The sequence below is a fragment of the Lates calcarifer genome, linkage group LG15, assembly GCF_001640805.2.
Source record: "Lates calcarifer isolate ASB-BC8 linkage group LG15, TLL_Latcal_v3, whole genome shotgun sequence".
NCBI lineage: Eukaryota > Metazoa > Chordata > Actinopteri > Centropomidae > Lates > Lates calcarifer.
In genome coordinates this window covers 10,238,501-10,255,679 of record NC_066847.1, presented here as the reverse complement: position 1 = coordinate 10,255,679, position 17,179 = coordinate 10,238,501, and the positions used below count along the sequence as shown (strand labels likewise).

At 41.1% G+C, this 17,179-nt stretch overlaps 1 protein-coding gene across 1 annotated transcript; it reads left to right on the top strand.

The window, feature by feature from the left end:
* The first annotated feature begins 4,406 nt into the window (after positions 1-4,406).
* On the top strand, positions 4,407-16,744 carry iffo1b (intermediate filament family orphan 1b). The gene is made up of 9 exons (XM_018682737.2): positions 4,407-6,043; positions 9,105-9,165; positions 10,051-10,146; positions 10,299-10,439; positions 10,583-10,767; positions 10,928-11,054; positions 12,368-12,457; positions 12,993-13,123; positions 13,463-16,744. The coding sequence occupies exons 1-9, from the start codon at positions 5,052-5,054 to the stop codon at positions 13,554-13,556; spliced, it is 1,917 nt and encodes a 638-aa protein (XP_018538253.1). The 5' UTR covers positions 4,407-5,051; the 3' UTR covers positions 13,557-16,744.
* The last annotated feature ends 435 nt before the right edge of the window (positions 16,745-17,179 follow it).

Here is a 17,179-nt window from a genome sequence, read left to right as displayed (position 1 = left end):
GTTCAGTAGATTACATGGCTCCAGAAAAATCAGCGAGGGATGCAGTGACCCGGAGAAGTTGTGTCCTGGACAGCTGTGAAGAAGAGGATGGCCAAGCTGTACCAAACCCTCCTTGATAACGATGGTGATGCCGTCGCCTCTGTGCCAGCCTCAGCGTGGGATGCAGTGACCTGGAGAAGTTGTGTCCTGGACAGCTGTGAAGAAGAGGATGGCCAAGCTGTACCAAACCCTCCTTGATAACGATGGTGATGCCGTCGCCTCTGTGCCATGCAATTTACATCACATCATCTTCAGGTGTGTTCTCTCAGATATATTATCCACTTCTTTGTAATCTTTGCCTGCTTTATACTAACCAATTGTGTTTTTATTTGTTTGAGCCAGATATCCAACCTGGAATGCTATAGCCTGACCTGACCCCACCGAGTCCTGCACACTGCTTTGACCTCCAGACTCTGCAAGTCTCCAAACCTCGTTTCAAAATGACTTGCAACTTTGCTCAACTGAACTGTGCTCTGGGGACTCAAATTCTAAGAGCTTTGGCACAAGCAATGTATCACTTAAACAGCCAGAGACTAATCGACCTACGTGCCTCAAAGTGCTTGGGAGGCTCTCTTGCGCCATCAAGACTACACAATGCCAAATTTGGCAATCACAAGCAGGTATGAGCTAGGACATCTTAACACTACAGAGGATTTGGAGGCATTTTTAATATTTTCTTTATTGTATATTTAAGTATTATTCTCTTGTTGCTCACTATACTCTTGATTAATGGGACTGATTGGTTAATTGGTTTTACTTTGCTTTCTCAAGTGGCCATTCAGCCCATGGATGATTGATTATTATGAATGCATTTAAGATCTGTTGGCATCTGAGTGATACATTTTCATGTTTTAAAAAAATGTAATCTAATCAATTATTCCATCATCACATAGTGCAGGTATGTGGGCAGGCTTTATAAAGACTGATTGGGGATCCTCCAAAGTGACAGAATTCTGTGCTTAGAATTAGCAAGTTGCCTATCAATGTAGTTGCACTGTTGTCGAGATCATCACCAGCCAAATTTTGCTGCAAATTTTATGTTTATTGTACTTCACATTTAATTGGATTTTGAAGTTAAAGACTGGCTTGTCTTGCTCTGCCAAGTTTAATTCTGACTTTAGAACCTTTTGACTTCAAGTACGTCTGGAACGATAGTTTCATCTCTATTTATTTGCGCGGCATGATGGGAGGCCTCCCAGCAGGGGAAATTTATCCCACCCCTGCAAAGCGTTACACCACTATGGTACGGCAGCATCAGTTATTACTAATATTGATTACTGAGCAGTTGCGCGTTTTGGTTCTCTGGGAGGGAGTAAACCTGGCAGAAAGAGACAACTCGGCTACCTCCAATGGTTTTCTAAAGTAACTACTGAACATTTGAGTACACATGCTAAATTTTCAATCTATTGGTGATGAAGTTGACAGCAATGATGAAAACCAAATTGATGTGTCAAGTGTATTAAGTTGTCACTATACTTTACAATTTGACATTTGAAATAGAAACATTATTCTGAGGGCTGAATTCCAGAGAAGGTTTTATAGTTAATAGATGTTGTTTTGAAGTAGAAATGGAGCATAGAATTGGAGCTTTTAGCTTTACCCTGATTAGTCCAAATGGTTCAATAGACTCATCCTCACACTGTCCATAAGTCACTGTTTACACATGATTTCTGATATGGTTGGACAGCATGCCTTAAGAATTAGACCCAAACCTGGCAATGCCAGGGAGATCTTAAGTTATCTCTGTATGCACATATCCTGACAGAATCTGGAACATGTGGAGCAAACTTTTGCACATTTTTTTTCTTTTTCTAAATTTGGCAGTCACAATCAGGAATGAGCGAGGACTTCTTAACACTACAGAGAACAAGGTCAACAGAGTCGACTCGTATCACATAAGAAGGCAAGGCTTTTCTCCTTCCCCTTCTTCTCTGTGTGTGATGAAGTCTGTGCTGTTAGTAGATCTTTTGCTAATTTAGACCATGTTGCTGATTTGGTCTTGAAGCTGTATTTGTAATCAATAGGTAAACTAAAGGTATTTAAGAAATTGGAGAAAACTTAGCCTTTCAAGTAGATTGATAGACCATGGACTCCTACTGATTTGTGTGCTGTGGTTGTGCAGTTTCCGAAACCAGACAAGGATCCCTCTGGTTTTGTGAATCAGCTGACCATGGTATGCTATTATTATGATTCTGCTCTAAGACACATACAACAATTGATGTTGACATGTTTTAGGGATTTGGTAATCTAGTGCAAACTGTAGCTATCCCAGATTAACATAATTGGAATTATGCACATGGCAGAGATAACTGTAAGGGCAATATAAAAGAAAGAAATCATGTTTAACATTACTATTTGTAGATATTGGGAGTCTGAAGGATTTGGGTGAATCAGGGTCAAGCATTTCAAGTTATCTACTTGGTCATTGGTCTACAGCTACATCTTACCAAACACATTAAAAACCATGCACAATTTGCAAACCACTTCATTTTCAGATTTGACAACCTCCTTGTTCAGGCCTACTCCATCTATTATTTTTATATTTTCTGTTTTTTTTCTTTCTGCTGTATAGTTATTTATGGAAATTTCTTTCTTTGATAACTACACTTCCTTGTGTCGTTCAGTTTCCCCTATGGGATCAATACAGGTACAGCAGAATACAACACTCTACTCCACTATAACACTTATCAGGAAAAGGCACAACACAAACACACAAAACAACCCATTTTGGGAAAGTGCAAACAAAACACAACTGGGAGAAGGAGGGCTTTTGGATACTGTATCTGAATTTGTGATGTGATGCTGATGTTCTAAAGTGGGTATTTAGATAATGTATTATAACTACATGTAAAATTTGTATTTGTATCTGTATTACTTACATGCCCCTTTGTTGGATATCAAGTAAAATAATTACTTATTAGTCGGTGATTTGACTTGAGTTGTTCAGCAGTTCTTTGCTGACCAGAGTCCTCTGCTGGTGGAAAGGGAGCAGCTCCAATGAGTAGAATGAATGTGTTAATGGAAAGACTGAAAGTGCACAAAGTAATTGCATTTCACCAAATTAATTTTATGTATAATGTAACTATTTGACTCCCTTCATTCAGCACCCTCCTCACTTATCCTCTAGGGAACACTGATGTGTGCATACTGTGAAGCAGTATGCTAACAAAGTCTACTGTTTAGTTTAACTACTGTGCATAGTTATGGTCCCACAAGTCTTACACATGCCTTTAGTAGGGTCTGGTCTGTTTGCTAAAACTGACATATTAGTCCTATTGGTTCTAATTGATTGTGAAAGTAAATAAAGCCCTGATGACATGTGGCATTTTCAAAAAGGCCAAAGAGCTATAGATCATCGTCAGATCTGTTAACTTTGCCTCTGACATTACTAATAAGTGACTTTAACAAGTGGGACAGGAGAAAAGGAGGAGACTGTCTCTAAAATCAAAGGATTGAAGAGCTAGGCTCATCAACTTCTACTCTATTCTTTCCTCTCTTAAGTTCCTCCTGTTGGTCACAACCCATTATTTGTCAAGGATAGAAGTCAGCCACAGCTAATAAAAAACTCTTATAGAGAGATGATTATTAATGATCAATGAAGGTGACTATTCTATTTTATATATTAGTCTATAGCTGATACCTCAGCATCTGAGTATTTGCTACAATTAACACTTTATAATTGCTTGCTTTAAAGTAATCAAATTTTTATACACCTCACAGTAATATAAAACAGAACAGAACCACTATACTATCTTTTAATCATATCATTATCATATTAAGCTAATGTGTGCTGTTGTATTTTGTTATATTATGCATGTGTGTAGATGTCATGTGGCTGTACAACCTTTTGTCACACAACACAGACAGTTTTATTTATTATTTATTTTATTAGCTTAGCAGGTATTTCTTATTGTCTTCAGTAATTTTCCCAGGGGTCTTGAGGTTTTTGCATCATGATAAATGTTATTATACTTTATTTGTGATATAATAAACTGTTTATGGAAAATTTGTAATTGTTATTCTAATTGTATTGATTTTTTTTTTTATCTTTTTCATTGTATCATTTGAACATCTTTAAAAAAGCAAAACATAAATCGGTTAAGGTTACAGCAATAACCTCATGAAAGATGAGACACAGATGTAATTTTCTCAAAGTTGAAATTAAAAATACTTCTTGATCTTTCTTAATTCCACTAGGTATTAATTTAGTATTGTTTTAATGCAGTCATTACATTTTCTTTCTCGCTGGCTTACTTTCATATGTTTGTCGGGACTGAGGGAGCCTTCCAGGCATTTTACATGAATTTAAGTTGCTCATCATGACAAGTAGCCCATTGTATAATGCCACTCCTGGCTCTGGGGGGATCTTTCTAAAATCTAAAATGTCTGGCGTGAATGCGTTCAGTTCAGTTTGTGAGTTTCATTGTACATTTGAAACTTTTATTTGCAAATGTGTGTAGCACACACCTTTGACTCCCACTTTCCCCCATTATACGTCTACTAACGTAGTAGACGTTTTCCACAGAAAACAAACAGTTAACAGATGAGCGCCCCTCTAGTCGCGTCTTTACGGTAGCCATGCTCTTCCAATCCCGCAGCACTTGCTCCTTCCTGCGGTCACATCTTGTTGCCAGAACTTCAGTGACGCGCTGACACTGGATTTCTTTGTTATTCATTCATGCTCTGCGGCTTTTTTTCGTTTTATTGCGTTTATTTTAGCTGAACATCTCACCGAGACGCAGTCCCAGTGTTGCCGCATTTTTACAGGCTCGCTCGCAGTCCATTTGGAGCCGCCTCTGGATGTTTTGTCGCGGACCGTCAGAGACCGCTGATCCATCAGTCGACGTTAAGACATCTCGGCTTTAAGGATAAGATTCTTATTTAGACACTGTTATATAATCAGCTGACTCCTGGCGCTTTTGCGCGCACGTCTTTCTGGTACGTCTAACCGCTTCTTGTTATTTATCTTTTCATTATATTCTGGTGTAGCAAGAAAATTCCCGTCCGTGTTCATGCCAGATCTGCAGCGCTTTAGTTTTCCATACCATAGCATGAATCCTTTGTTGGGGGCCAACGCGCATCTCCAACAGCACCCACAGCAGATCCAAACGCCCGGACACCCAGATTCTCCCTCAGGCCTCCTGCCCGACGCCGTTTTCGGTGGACCGGACCCGGCGTCTTTTCTGCTAGGTGAGCAGGCTGGCCCAGGGCCTGATCAGCCGGGGCCTGACTTCACCGCACCCTCTCAGACCTCACCTTACTTCCACCACAACCACAGCAGCCCTTATCAGCACCGCGCCGTGCCGCATCCTCCCGCAGCCATGGCCCTCAGAAACGACTTGGGATCCAACATCAGCGTCCTCAAGACTCTCAACCTGAGGTTCAGATGCTTTTTGGCCAAAGTGCACGAATTAGAGCGCAGAAATAAGATTTTAGAGAAGCAGCTGCAACAGGCGCTGGATTCCAACAAGGGCTGTCAAGGGGGATGCTGCGAGAACAGGGCTCATACACAGGAGGCAGGTGTGCAGACTGGATTTGTTGGTACGATACCACTCAGGCCAGGTTCCCTCCCCTTCCATAACACCAACAACTCAGCCAGGAGGCCTACAACGCTCTTCACACCACCGCTCACGTCAGCCCTCCCACCTGCAGCCGCTGAAAACACCAATTCAACCCAAACAAACACCAGTAACCCAACCATCACCATCAGCCAGTCCTCCCCCTGCGTGGACTCCCCCGGCTCCGGCTCTAAAACTGTCCCCAACACCAGCGCAGGCCCCGGTAGCTCCACTAACCCTCCTCCACGGTTCCTTCCGGGCACCATCTGGTCCTACAACCACACCCGTAAGTTCGGCCCAGGTGCGGAGCGGCTGACCAGCCCCGGGGTGTCCTGGATGCACCCAGACGGAGTTGGGGTCCAGATTGACACCATCACTCCTGAGATAAGAGCCCTGTATAACGTCCTGGCCAAAGTGAAGAGGGAGAGAGACGAGTACAAACGCAGGTAAATAGAATAAATCATTTTTATTGCACTCACAGGGACATTGTACTGAGTGTGGGATTGTCCCGTAGTTTCCTTAATGCTTTACTTTGGAGGAGTGAGCAGAGCTGTAAAGCAGCTGCAGACCAGCTGTCTCCAACAGGAGCAGAGTCAGCACAAAGCCTCTCCATCCATCACCTCCAGCCTGACCCTGCATCCACTTCATGGCTGACCACAGAGGCAGGTGCTGCTGCTAGAAATACACTCAGAAAAATTAACACGTCACAGGCTAAATATAAAGAAGAATGAAGGTCAGAGCTTAGCGGGGATGTGTTAGGATCAGTCTGAGGCACAAATGTTCACTTCATGAAGCTTCACAGAGAGTTGAATCCCCCCATGGGTGTCTTAGTTTATAGGAATATTAGGGAAAGTCCATCCTGATATAGAGCTCATGCTGACTGTAGGGCAAATTTTTGATGTGTGAACCCAGGCAAGTTTCTCAAGATGAAAGACATTAATGATGATGTCATCTAAAGGCAAATCCTGGAGGTTTTCCAGGTAGGCCAGTGTGAGAATTGAAACAAACACTAGGATGCTTTAACAGCACTCGCAGTGATTTTACTGAGATATATGGACATTTGTGATTCACAGCTGTTCATTTAAATAAACTAATTAGGATATTTTACTTGTATTTTGATAATTACACATTATTGGATTATTTTTTAAAAGCAAAAATACCAAACACTCACTGGTTCCAGCTTCTGAAATGAACAATTTTTGCTGTTGTTCTATGTTCTTCTGTCATATGTCACTGAATGTTTTTAGGTTTTAGGGGGAAAAAACAAGTGATTTGAAGACGTCACCTTGGGCTCTGGGAAATAATACTCAGCATTTTCGCTATCTTCTGATATTTTATAATTTAAAAAAGTCCAATCAATTAATCAAAAAAAAAAAATAAATAAATGGCACATTAAGTGATAAGGACAGTAATTGTTGCATTTAGTTGCAGCCTTCTGATCATGTCATGTGACATCCTAAACTAAATTTTTCTGAGCCTTTCTGAGTCGCTCATTTACAGTCAGTTTACAACAGTGTGTCACCTGATGGCAGCACCAGCTCAAATCTGGATGCTCAGGGGAGGCAGCTGTCTCTGAGTATTTATGATGAGTTGACTGTCCAGAATTACTGCACTATCACAATGTGAACTCTCTTTTATGGTGGATTTTCCTTTTACATTTGAGCAGTTCTGTCATGAATTTGAAGGATTTATATAATTGCTGTGGATTATACGTGTTTTCTGACCTTGGTGAACTATAGTAGGCCCCATGTCCCAGCACATTCAACACTGAATTCCCTCATATTATGTCCAAATGAGCAGCCATGCATCCTTCATAGAGGAGATTGTGACCACAGTTTAGTGGGCTCTTTGTGAATGAGGGAGAGAGATGGCCCAAATGACCCAAGAGTGTGTGACATCAGACACATATTTAGATTTTATGTAGAGACTCAAGAGAGGATGATTTACTGACCTCTCCTCCAGAAAGTTAACATTGTTTTACTATGTGTTCACCCAAGTGTGTGACCTCTACTGTTCCACCTTTCCTCTTTTATTCAAGGACAACTTTTCTCGCTCCCCCTTCTCCCCCCTCCCTCTGTCACTGCCCCTCACTCTGCCCACCATCATACTCTGTATCTCACGTTCTTTTTCTCACGTAAACCTGACACAGTCCCACACAGTGAACTCTTTCCTCTCCCTCTCTCATGCTCTCTCATCTCTCTTCTCTCCCACCCACCTCTGTGCACCCCCCCCCCCCTACACTCCACACTATATCTGCAATGCAGCATGCACTGCAAGCTGTAACTGCTGGATGGGGGCTTGGCTTTGCAGAAGGAAGCACTTCTTTCTGCGCGCTCTCACCTTACCGATCAAACAAGCATCCTCTACGGCAACAACAACTCCTGTTTCATGACTCAGTTTCTTTCAGATTTAGTATTCCCTAAAGGTCTCAATGTGCCGCAGCATTCTGCATTTCAAACAGCATTTAGAGAGGAGGCTACAGACTCTGCAGTGAGTGGATTTCCCCCTGGGCACATGTGTTATGTGAAGTGACAGAATCTGAGATCACATACAGGGATCTGTGCTCAGGCTTTTAGATGTATTAAAGTTCAGATTCATGGGCCAATCATCTGAGCGCTATCATAGTGGCACACAGTCCATCAAACAAGCGATTCATCAGTGAATCAGCAGATCACTCGTACACAGTCACTCATGCTCTTCCTATTTACTGGCCCCTTTTACATTCTGCTGCTTCATGCAGCTTGTTTCTGGATCACATCCTGATGTGATTTAACTTCACTTTATAGTCAGAACTATTGTCACCCAGCCAAATTGAAATCCACTTGCTATTTTTATGACAAGTGGATAGTGCTTTTATCCCTAGCAAAATACACAGTTTGTCTGCTCACAGCGCCCATGCACCGGCCTAACCTTCGAGAGCAATTTGGGTTTCACTGCCTTGCTCAAGGACACTCAGACATGTGGACAGGAAGAACTGGGGATCAAATGTCCAGCCTCTGTGAACCCTGTTCCTCCTAGATGGTAGCTGAGTTCAAAATTACATTCTTATTTTTCTTCAGTGTAGCGGGAGATGTTGCTGTCAGAGTGATGTACGCTGATGCAGCTTCTTTGGTTGGAGCTTTTGCAAACACTGCGTCTGTACAATCATGCGTAGTCCCTGTGCTCTGTGTCTGCTTCCGCAGGGAATGGTTCACCCAGTGTCACATTTAGTTGTCAGTAGGTTTGTTTGGGACAGATGTACCGGTTGGTTAATATCTGGCCAGTGTTTGGTCTCACTGTGTCGTGGGTCTTTTTACACTTGCCTTTCCTAAGCAGCTCCAGAGGATTCATCATAATCAATCAGGTGTACATGAGGCCAAATACTCATTCACATTTCACACACTTATCATTTTACTAATCTACATCTGTGCCTGCTTTGTGTGTTCTTTCTGTTAGTTCTCTGTCCACATTAAGGGGCTAACTAAAAATGATTTACTTCTTCTTTCTCTCCTTGTCTGTGTCTATTAGATGGGAAGAAGAGTACACTATGAGGATGGATTTGCAACAGAAGATTGCAGACCTACAAGAGGTAACCTAATGTAGACTTGTTTGTGTTTGTGTATGCAGGTAGACGTGGCTGTAGACCAACTATGCACTATGTTTCAAGGCAAAGGCCTTACCTTACATTTGACAGCTTTGACATCTGAGTCATTAAAACAACCTAAATCAGTTGATGGGTGACAGTTTACCTGAAACTGGTAAAAGCGGGACACATTTTGATCTCTTGTTTTTATAAGCAGTTAGCTCTCACCCTTTGCTGGCACTCATTATTTCCTTTGTGGAGCATGTATCATAGCTTCTTTAAGTTCTGACTGTCTTATACCACTGACCATCCATCTCATTTAACAACATGGAAACATCACTTTTGAACAGACAAAAGCTTTATTTTTACCTGCCCCTGTAACCTGCCATCAAATGTACTGCTAAATTTGCACTTCCTGCAGTTGTGTCTATATAAACCTGATAGTTGGCTGATTTCCTGTGTGTAGGTGGGTAGCTTCAAATGCAAAGTGTGTGCACGTGTGTGCATAAAGGTTTGAATGCACGTGCACCATTGCCAGGAATCTGCACCTGACCCCATTTAGCAGGCAGCACAACACTAACAGGAGACCACAAGCAGCAAAACACCATTTGAGACTGAGAAGGGCCTGACCAGTGTTGTAGCACGTATGAATAAGTCAACAGGGAGAAGAGAGAATAATGATGCCATCAGACAAATCTAGTGCTCCCCAGAGGAGATTATGCATTTAGCATTTTACAATGTTTCTGCAGATGAAAGGCTTTTATTTTGTTGATGACCTCCGCCGGCATAATGTAACCTGTAATTTCCAGTAAAGACAGAGCTGTGTCAGGACATCTCTGTGGGTGTGTGCCTCACATGTGCATTCTTTATGGGCCTCCTTTATATCCGCAGGACCTGCAGGAAAGTGAGGGCTGTCAGGATGAACTGGCTCTCAGAGTTCAGCAGCTGAAGGCAGAGCTGGTTCTCTTCAAAGGTCTAATGAGCAATGTGAGCACTGAACAGCCCACACACTCATATACCAGTCATACATCCTCAGAAACCCTTATTAAGGGAGCTATATCAGAGAGTCCCTGCTAGATATTTTTTGTAAGTGTTTCCTGTTTCTTCCCTCTGTCTGGTCTCCTCCATCTGCTCTGCAGAACTTGTCAGAGTTGGACAGTAAGATCCAGGAGAAAGCCATGAAGGTGGACATGGACATCTGCCGCAGGATTGATATCACCGCTCGTCTGTGTGACGTAGCTCAGCAGAGGAACTGTGAAGATGTGATCCAGATGTACCAGGTACCAGGACTAAAACAAACCACTTCCCTTTAAAAAAAAATAAATAATAATAATAATTTACATGTGTTCATCATGTCCACTCAATCACTTTGCTGTGAATGCTTGTTTACTGATAATGATGAATCCTGACTATGTCCCCGCAGGTTCCTAACAACCAATCATCCTTAAACTGCCGCCGGAAACAAACTCCTCTGACATTTAATGGGAATGAGTGTGATGAGCCCGTCAGCACCTCTGAAAGTGACGGAGGTGTGGTCAAAGATGAGGAGCACTGCGGCTCGTCGGCCAATCAGATCAATGAGGAGATGCAGAGGATGCTGAACCAACTGTGAGTGGTCTGACTTTGAAATGTGATGAGTACAACAGAGGTGTCTTTCAGTCCTGCACTTCCACTAATTATTTTCATTGTGTGTGTGTGTGTGTGTGTGTGTGTGTGTGTGTGTGTGTGTGCATTTGCGCGTGTGTCTGCATTTGTATTTTTATTCTAGGCGTGAATGTGAGTTTGAGGATGACTGCGACAGTCTGGCCTGGGAGGAGACTGAAGAAACGCTGCTTCTTTGGGAGGACTTCCCAGGATGCACTCTGCCTCCCGACCCCACCCACCCACCAGGAGAGGTAGGCAGTGGCTACATCAGTAATTTAAGTGCGATTTCTGCACTCTGATTTTAATGACTGGACCCAAATGTGTGCTAAGCTACAGGGGACGAACACAGTAAAAAAGTAGTGCGATCTAAAACTGCCCTGTAACATGTACTAACAACTGCATAACTGACTCATTGGAAACATAAAAAACAAGTGTTAACCATGTTTATTTTTATGCCTCTGCGCCGGTGACAGCTGCAGTCGGAGGCATTATGTTCTCAGGTTGTCTGTCCATCTCATTCTCACTGAACACGATATCTTTGAAACGCCTGGAGAGATTTTCTTCAAATTTGGGATGAAGTGATTAGATTTTAGTCGTCAAAGGTCACTGGTCACTGTGACCTCACATCTGTCCCATTCTTGTGAGGGCAATATCAGGAACACCTGGAGGGAAATTACATCTGACACGTACGTCCACTTGGACTTAAGGATGAACTGATTAGAATTTTGGTGGTAAAAGGTCAAAGGTTAAGGTCAGTGTGACCTCACAAAAAAGTGTGGCCATAACTCAAGAATTCATACACTAATGGAATTTAACACGAATGTATAATAGGATAAAATGAAGAAGTGATGATGTTTTATTCAACACCATAACTCAGGAACAGAAGGGGAGATTGTGAACATATTTCCTGCAACTTGACTGGTTGACAGATGCATAAAACAAAAACCACAAGGTAGTAATTCTATCATCTGCATGTGTGCTGATATTGTTGGTTCAGATTTCTAGGAAGCTTTTATAGTCCTGATGTCATGAGTGGAGTTGGTGTGCAGAGCAACGATATATTTGTCAATACGGTTTGGTGTCAGATGATGACTGTCTGATTCAGCTGCAGCTCCCAAAAGCCCAGTCCGCTGACCTTCACCGCTCTGCTGGGACAGGGCCATTTCAGGACAAAACACTGCACATACACACACACACACACACACACATGCAGACAGATGCAATGTCCGGTCTGTATTGGTGTATAGTGTGTTTGATTCCAAGAAATGCATGTAGGTATTTGTTTTCATTTGCTGGCTGTGTTTACGTTTGAAAGGTCTGCTGTCCCTCCAAAGGGAGAAGCTGCATTAGTCAGTGAAATTTGAGCTGATGGGAGCAGAAAGCCAGCTGTGTGCTTTAACAGCAGTGTAATTTTCTTTGTCTCTGATTGTTAGATGATTAGCACACAAACACATGGTCTGTCTGCTGCTACATGTCACTGTATTTCATCTGTATCTCCAACAACATTAATCTGACCAGAAATACTCAAAACTACACTAAAACTACCGTCCTCTCTCTCTGCCAGGAGGACACTCTGGAAAAGGTGATTAACGACACAGAATGTCTGTTTAAGTCCCGAGAGAAGGAATACCAAGAGACAATTGACCAGATTGAGGTCAGACTTCTATTTAATGCTTTGTCAAACTGGCTGTGTGCTAATATTGGCTTCAATGATAGTTTGTTCTTTCTTCTTACTGTCTCTTTATATTGTATATTAAGAGTAGCTTTTAGTATGCTTTGTGCATCTCTGTGCATGTGTATAAGGTTTGTGTGATACTCTGTTGCCTGCAACATTATATGAAATGATTTACAAGATCTATTGATTTTGTTTTTTGTTTTTAATCTTTTAATAATACATTATGTAGCTTTTGTGAGTGCTTTGATCGTGCTTTAGGAGTGCTGTAACCCATTTCTCTCTCATATTCTCTTTTTTACTTGCATGTAATTCAATTGCAAGTTTTTCTTTTATCCTCTCATGTGTTAAGAAACAAACAAACGGTTGCAAATCTTAACATCTCTAGACCTTTTTTTGCTCATTTAGATGTAAGAGTTTTATGGAGTCCCACGCTTATCTGTAGGCAGGACAGATCCAACAACGGTTGTGATTTACCATTAGGAATATATCTGACTGCGTGTTTTTATGACTCCAGCTGGAACTGGCCACAGCGAAGAGTGACATGAACCGACATCTGCACGAGTACATGGAGATGTGCTCGATGAAGAGAGGCCTGGATGTTCAGATGGAGACCTGCAGGAGACTCATTACGCAGAGTGGAGACAGGTAACCCTCGCACACACACACACACACACACACACACACACACACACACACAGGCTTTCTGTCGACATTATCTCTCAGACAGGTCTCTTCCTCCTCTTTTGGTAACACTTTATTTTACAGGACCTATTGTTTCCTATAGTCTGAATACTGTCTCTATCCCTCTGTAATTAATGAAACATTTTTTCTAGGAACCTTCCTAAGAATTTACAATATGGCTCCAATAAGACAAAGTGCTGTTGTCTTTTCTTTGTCCATTAACATATGAAAAAAGAACCAAACAACTGTCATATTTTTGCACTTCTTCATTTTCCAACGCATGTTTCTGTGTCTCTCTCACAGTAACTCTGCAGCACCTGCGTCCTCTGACGAGAGCGACCAGAGAGAGAACGACAAGTCTTCATCGTCTCCTCCGGGGAGCGCTGGGAGATCTTGACACCTCCTCACCCCAGCAGTAATGGGTGGCTATGGTCATGTGACCTCCGCTGCATCCAGCTACACAGTACCACACCAACGCAATACACACCATGGCAACACCATGTTTACATATGAACCTTTTCACTTCATTAACCTTTGCGCTGTCCAAGCAAAAAAAAAAATATATATATATATCAGCTTTGGTCTGAGGAGACTCTGAGCACTTGAAACTGTGATTGAGTAGCAGAGCTGGATGATGCTTGGAAGATGGTGAATTTACTGCAAGTCAATGAGCGGTGATGTCCCTCTGGTGCAGTGAGGCTGTGCAGTGCTATAGACTTGCAGAAAAGTGTAGCATGACTTTTTCACTCCACACTCACCAACAGACACTTGTTAACCTGGGTATCTTTATCTTACAATAATCTAGCACATTTCAATAACCGTGTATCAGTAACTCTGACAGCTTTCGAGCCAACTCCACAAAATATACAGTTATTTAAAAAAACAACAGGAAGCAGATTCATATCAGTCTAACAGTGCAGTGGTGGTATTTTGACCTGACAGTGACACAAGAAAAATCGTCAGATGTGAGTTTGGTGTTGATAATGATGAGTCTGATACGATGTCATGATTCAGCATTTTACTGCCTTAACAGCTGCAGAGAGCTTCAGAGCTTGTTTTGCATCTGTGTAGTAAAAGATTAAACCATGGGCAAAGTGAAGCTAATGTCATAAATAAATCATAACATATGTGCTTTATTTAGCTAAACATAAAGTGGAAGATAAAACATTAGCTGTGTGTGAACTGGAGCAGCATACCGACATGCCTTGTCCCTCTTGCCACTACTGTTGGGTGTGATATTGAAAAGACAGTTTTGATATTGAATAACATGATTATTCAGAGGTTTCATTCAGGTTGAATTATCTGGATCCAAACAATTTGACAAATGGTTGTTGCTGATGTGCTTTGCATTTCCTGGCTAACCCAGAGGTAAATGTTGCATTTAATCTTTGGATAAATGGCCAAAATAACTCATCGTGTCACAATGTTCCTACTACGCAGCACCCACAGCATTGGCAGTAAGTTATAGCATCTTTGAGGAAATGAATTTGCAACACAATATGAGCTGAGCCAGATGAAGCTTTTTTAAGGAAACGTGGACACAAACAAGGTCGTTTACGACATTTCATAACACAAAATACCCGTGAAATGCACCGAACATCGCAGATAAGACTTTTTGAGGTTTGTAATGTCTTTAAACGGTGCTTCCTGAGAAACCCAAAGTGGCAGTGAAGGATTTTGTCAGTGGCAGAGGGGAGCATGTTGTTAGTAAGTTTTAAATGTAGTTGTAGTCTCTGTCTGGTGCAGTGAAATAGAGCTGATCTGGAGTCAGTCCACTGACGCTCAGACAGGAGAATTACATGATAAAGTGCACTGACAAGTGTCATGTAGGAGCTGTTAATAACTAGTTTAATTTTCAGCAGTAATGCTTAGTTTAGAGTGAAGGCCCTATCTTGTTTGAGCAGAGCTGCATGGTGAATCTCATTAAGGATAATGAAAGAACAAAACGATGGTGGTAAAACAATGTAAGTTAGCCGGTGAGTGCCAAAATTTAATGAACATGGTCATATTGTGAATCAATAGGAAATTGCTAAGAAAAAAAGAGTGACTGACTGAATATAGCTGCCGAAGCTATTTCACCAAGGTGCTTGATGTATATAACTAAACCTATTTTTGAGCCTATAAATGTTTGCACATAGAAAGGAAGAGCAAAGCAAAAATGTACTATATGAAACAATCAGCACTATTACTTGTAAAACATGTAACAAAAAATGTCAACACGCTGGAAATTGAAAACTATATTTCTTCTATTCATATTTCCTCATCTTTTACATGTTGCAGGTGGGGTATTAGAATAATAAATTAACATGAACACATACCTCATTTTTACTTTATTTAATGTTTTTCTGGGCACATTTGAACATGACGTTTAACTCAGACACACTACTGCAGTAAAACATATATGTGGATTCTGCTGGAAATTGTCACAGTTAGGGGAACACCCCTATCAATCATCACTGATCTATTATCAGATACTGTTGTCTAAATATAGTCCTGGCTGTAGTTTCTTATGTGTGGTTGAACCAGTTGAACCAGTATATTTCTTCTGCTTCTACTGCAGCTCACTCTCCAATACTTTGTTACAGCTAAAAAAAAAAAAAAAACATGAGGAGGAGGACAGATCTGAAGCCTATATAAACTTGTGCATGTGTGGTTGGTGGAGTCAGCTGAATGCTGATTTCAGTGTTTTACTACAGTTTGAATACAGGAGGTGGATGTCAGCGAAATATTGTGTGAGACATAAAAACACACCATTTCCCTTTGTATAGTTTTACTTTCACGCACTGAGTGAGTCTCTATGTATGCATGTGCCAGTGTGTATGTTTTTGGGTGTTATGTCTGTATAGTGAGTGTTTTTTAAAAAGACTTTTACTGTGGCAAATGTACAACATGAAGAAGTTGGAAACATACCAAGTCCAATTTGGTATTGTCTCTGTGTTTATCAGTTTAACTTATGTAAGTGAAATCTGAGTTTGAGCTGTGTTTTGACAAAAATCGCCTCAAAATTGTGAGTATATTTGAATCAAATGACAATGGAGTTCTTTTTCCATAGGTACTCTTTCTTTATGAGTGTATGTAGTTGCCAAGTGAAGTCAATTTAAAAATAACTCAAGATAAAAAAAAATGAACTTCTGAAATGCAAATGCTTTAGCAAAATGACTGTTCGATGGCTTTGACATTATATGTGTAAAGGAAATATAAGCTTTGAATATATACTTGTGTTTAAAGACTGCAAAAGAAGAATGTTCACAGTCACACACCTGAAAAGAAACTTGCAAACACTTTGAATTAAGATACAACAACCTGATTGTTCTATTTAGCTTTTCAGTGGGATTTACAGTGGTTCAAGTGTTTTCTAGTCACGTCTGTCACTTCTTTGAAAGCCTCGCCTCAAAATATTTTGACCGTATTTGACGTCACACAACAATTCGATGATAATCCTGAGTACTGATCGAGTACTCCAGATGTGCGACTTTGCAGCTTTAAACATCAAGATGAAGCAACTTTGGCTAAAAAGCTTCACCGCAGAGCTACAGTATGTAAAAGAGAGACTGAAAGAATAAAAGATGCAACTGAGCAACAAGATGTTCTGTGACTGTTTGTGAAACACAACATACTTTATGTCCCAGTTCAGCCATTTCTGTCCACCATAAAATTAAAGAGTCATGTTGTCACAAAACAAAACAAATGGAGGTGAATGGATTTTTGTTAGTGGTGCTCACAGCACTTCTAGAAACTGGATAATTGTCAGCTAGTTTACAGTGACACAGCAATCTACAGAAAAAATAGTCCCTATGAAGAACTGCTGACCCTGAAGTCTGTAAATTATCCAGAGTAACCGGGACGCTGGTTTTTAGAAAGAAAGGCTCATTGGTATCTACCAATGAGAAATTTCCATCTAAACTTCTGAGATGGATTCATTTAGATAATTGTTTGGGGCACACACAGACCAGTTTATGTAATTATTTGCCAAAAAAGCAAAAATGAGAGAAAATCCCCCCAAAACAGATTCAGATTTAT

Bases quoted from the DNA above. Each gene is read 5' to 3' on its own strand.
- iffo1b (XM_018682737.2), top strand. From the start codon at position 5,052: ATGCCAGATCTGCAGCGCTTTAGTTTTCCATACCATAGCATGAATCCT. The intron at 10,440-10,582 runs GTACCAGGACTA...ATGTCCCCGCAG, and splicing joins ATGTGATCCAGATGTACCAG to GTTCCTAACAACCAATCATC. The intron at 11,055-12,367 runs GTAGGCAGTGGC...TCTCTCTGCCAG, and splicing joins CCACCCACCCACCAGGAGAG to GAGGACACTCTGGAAAAGGT.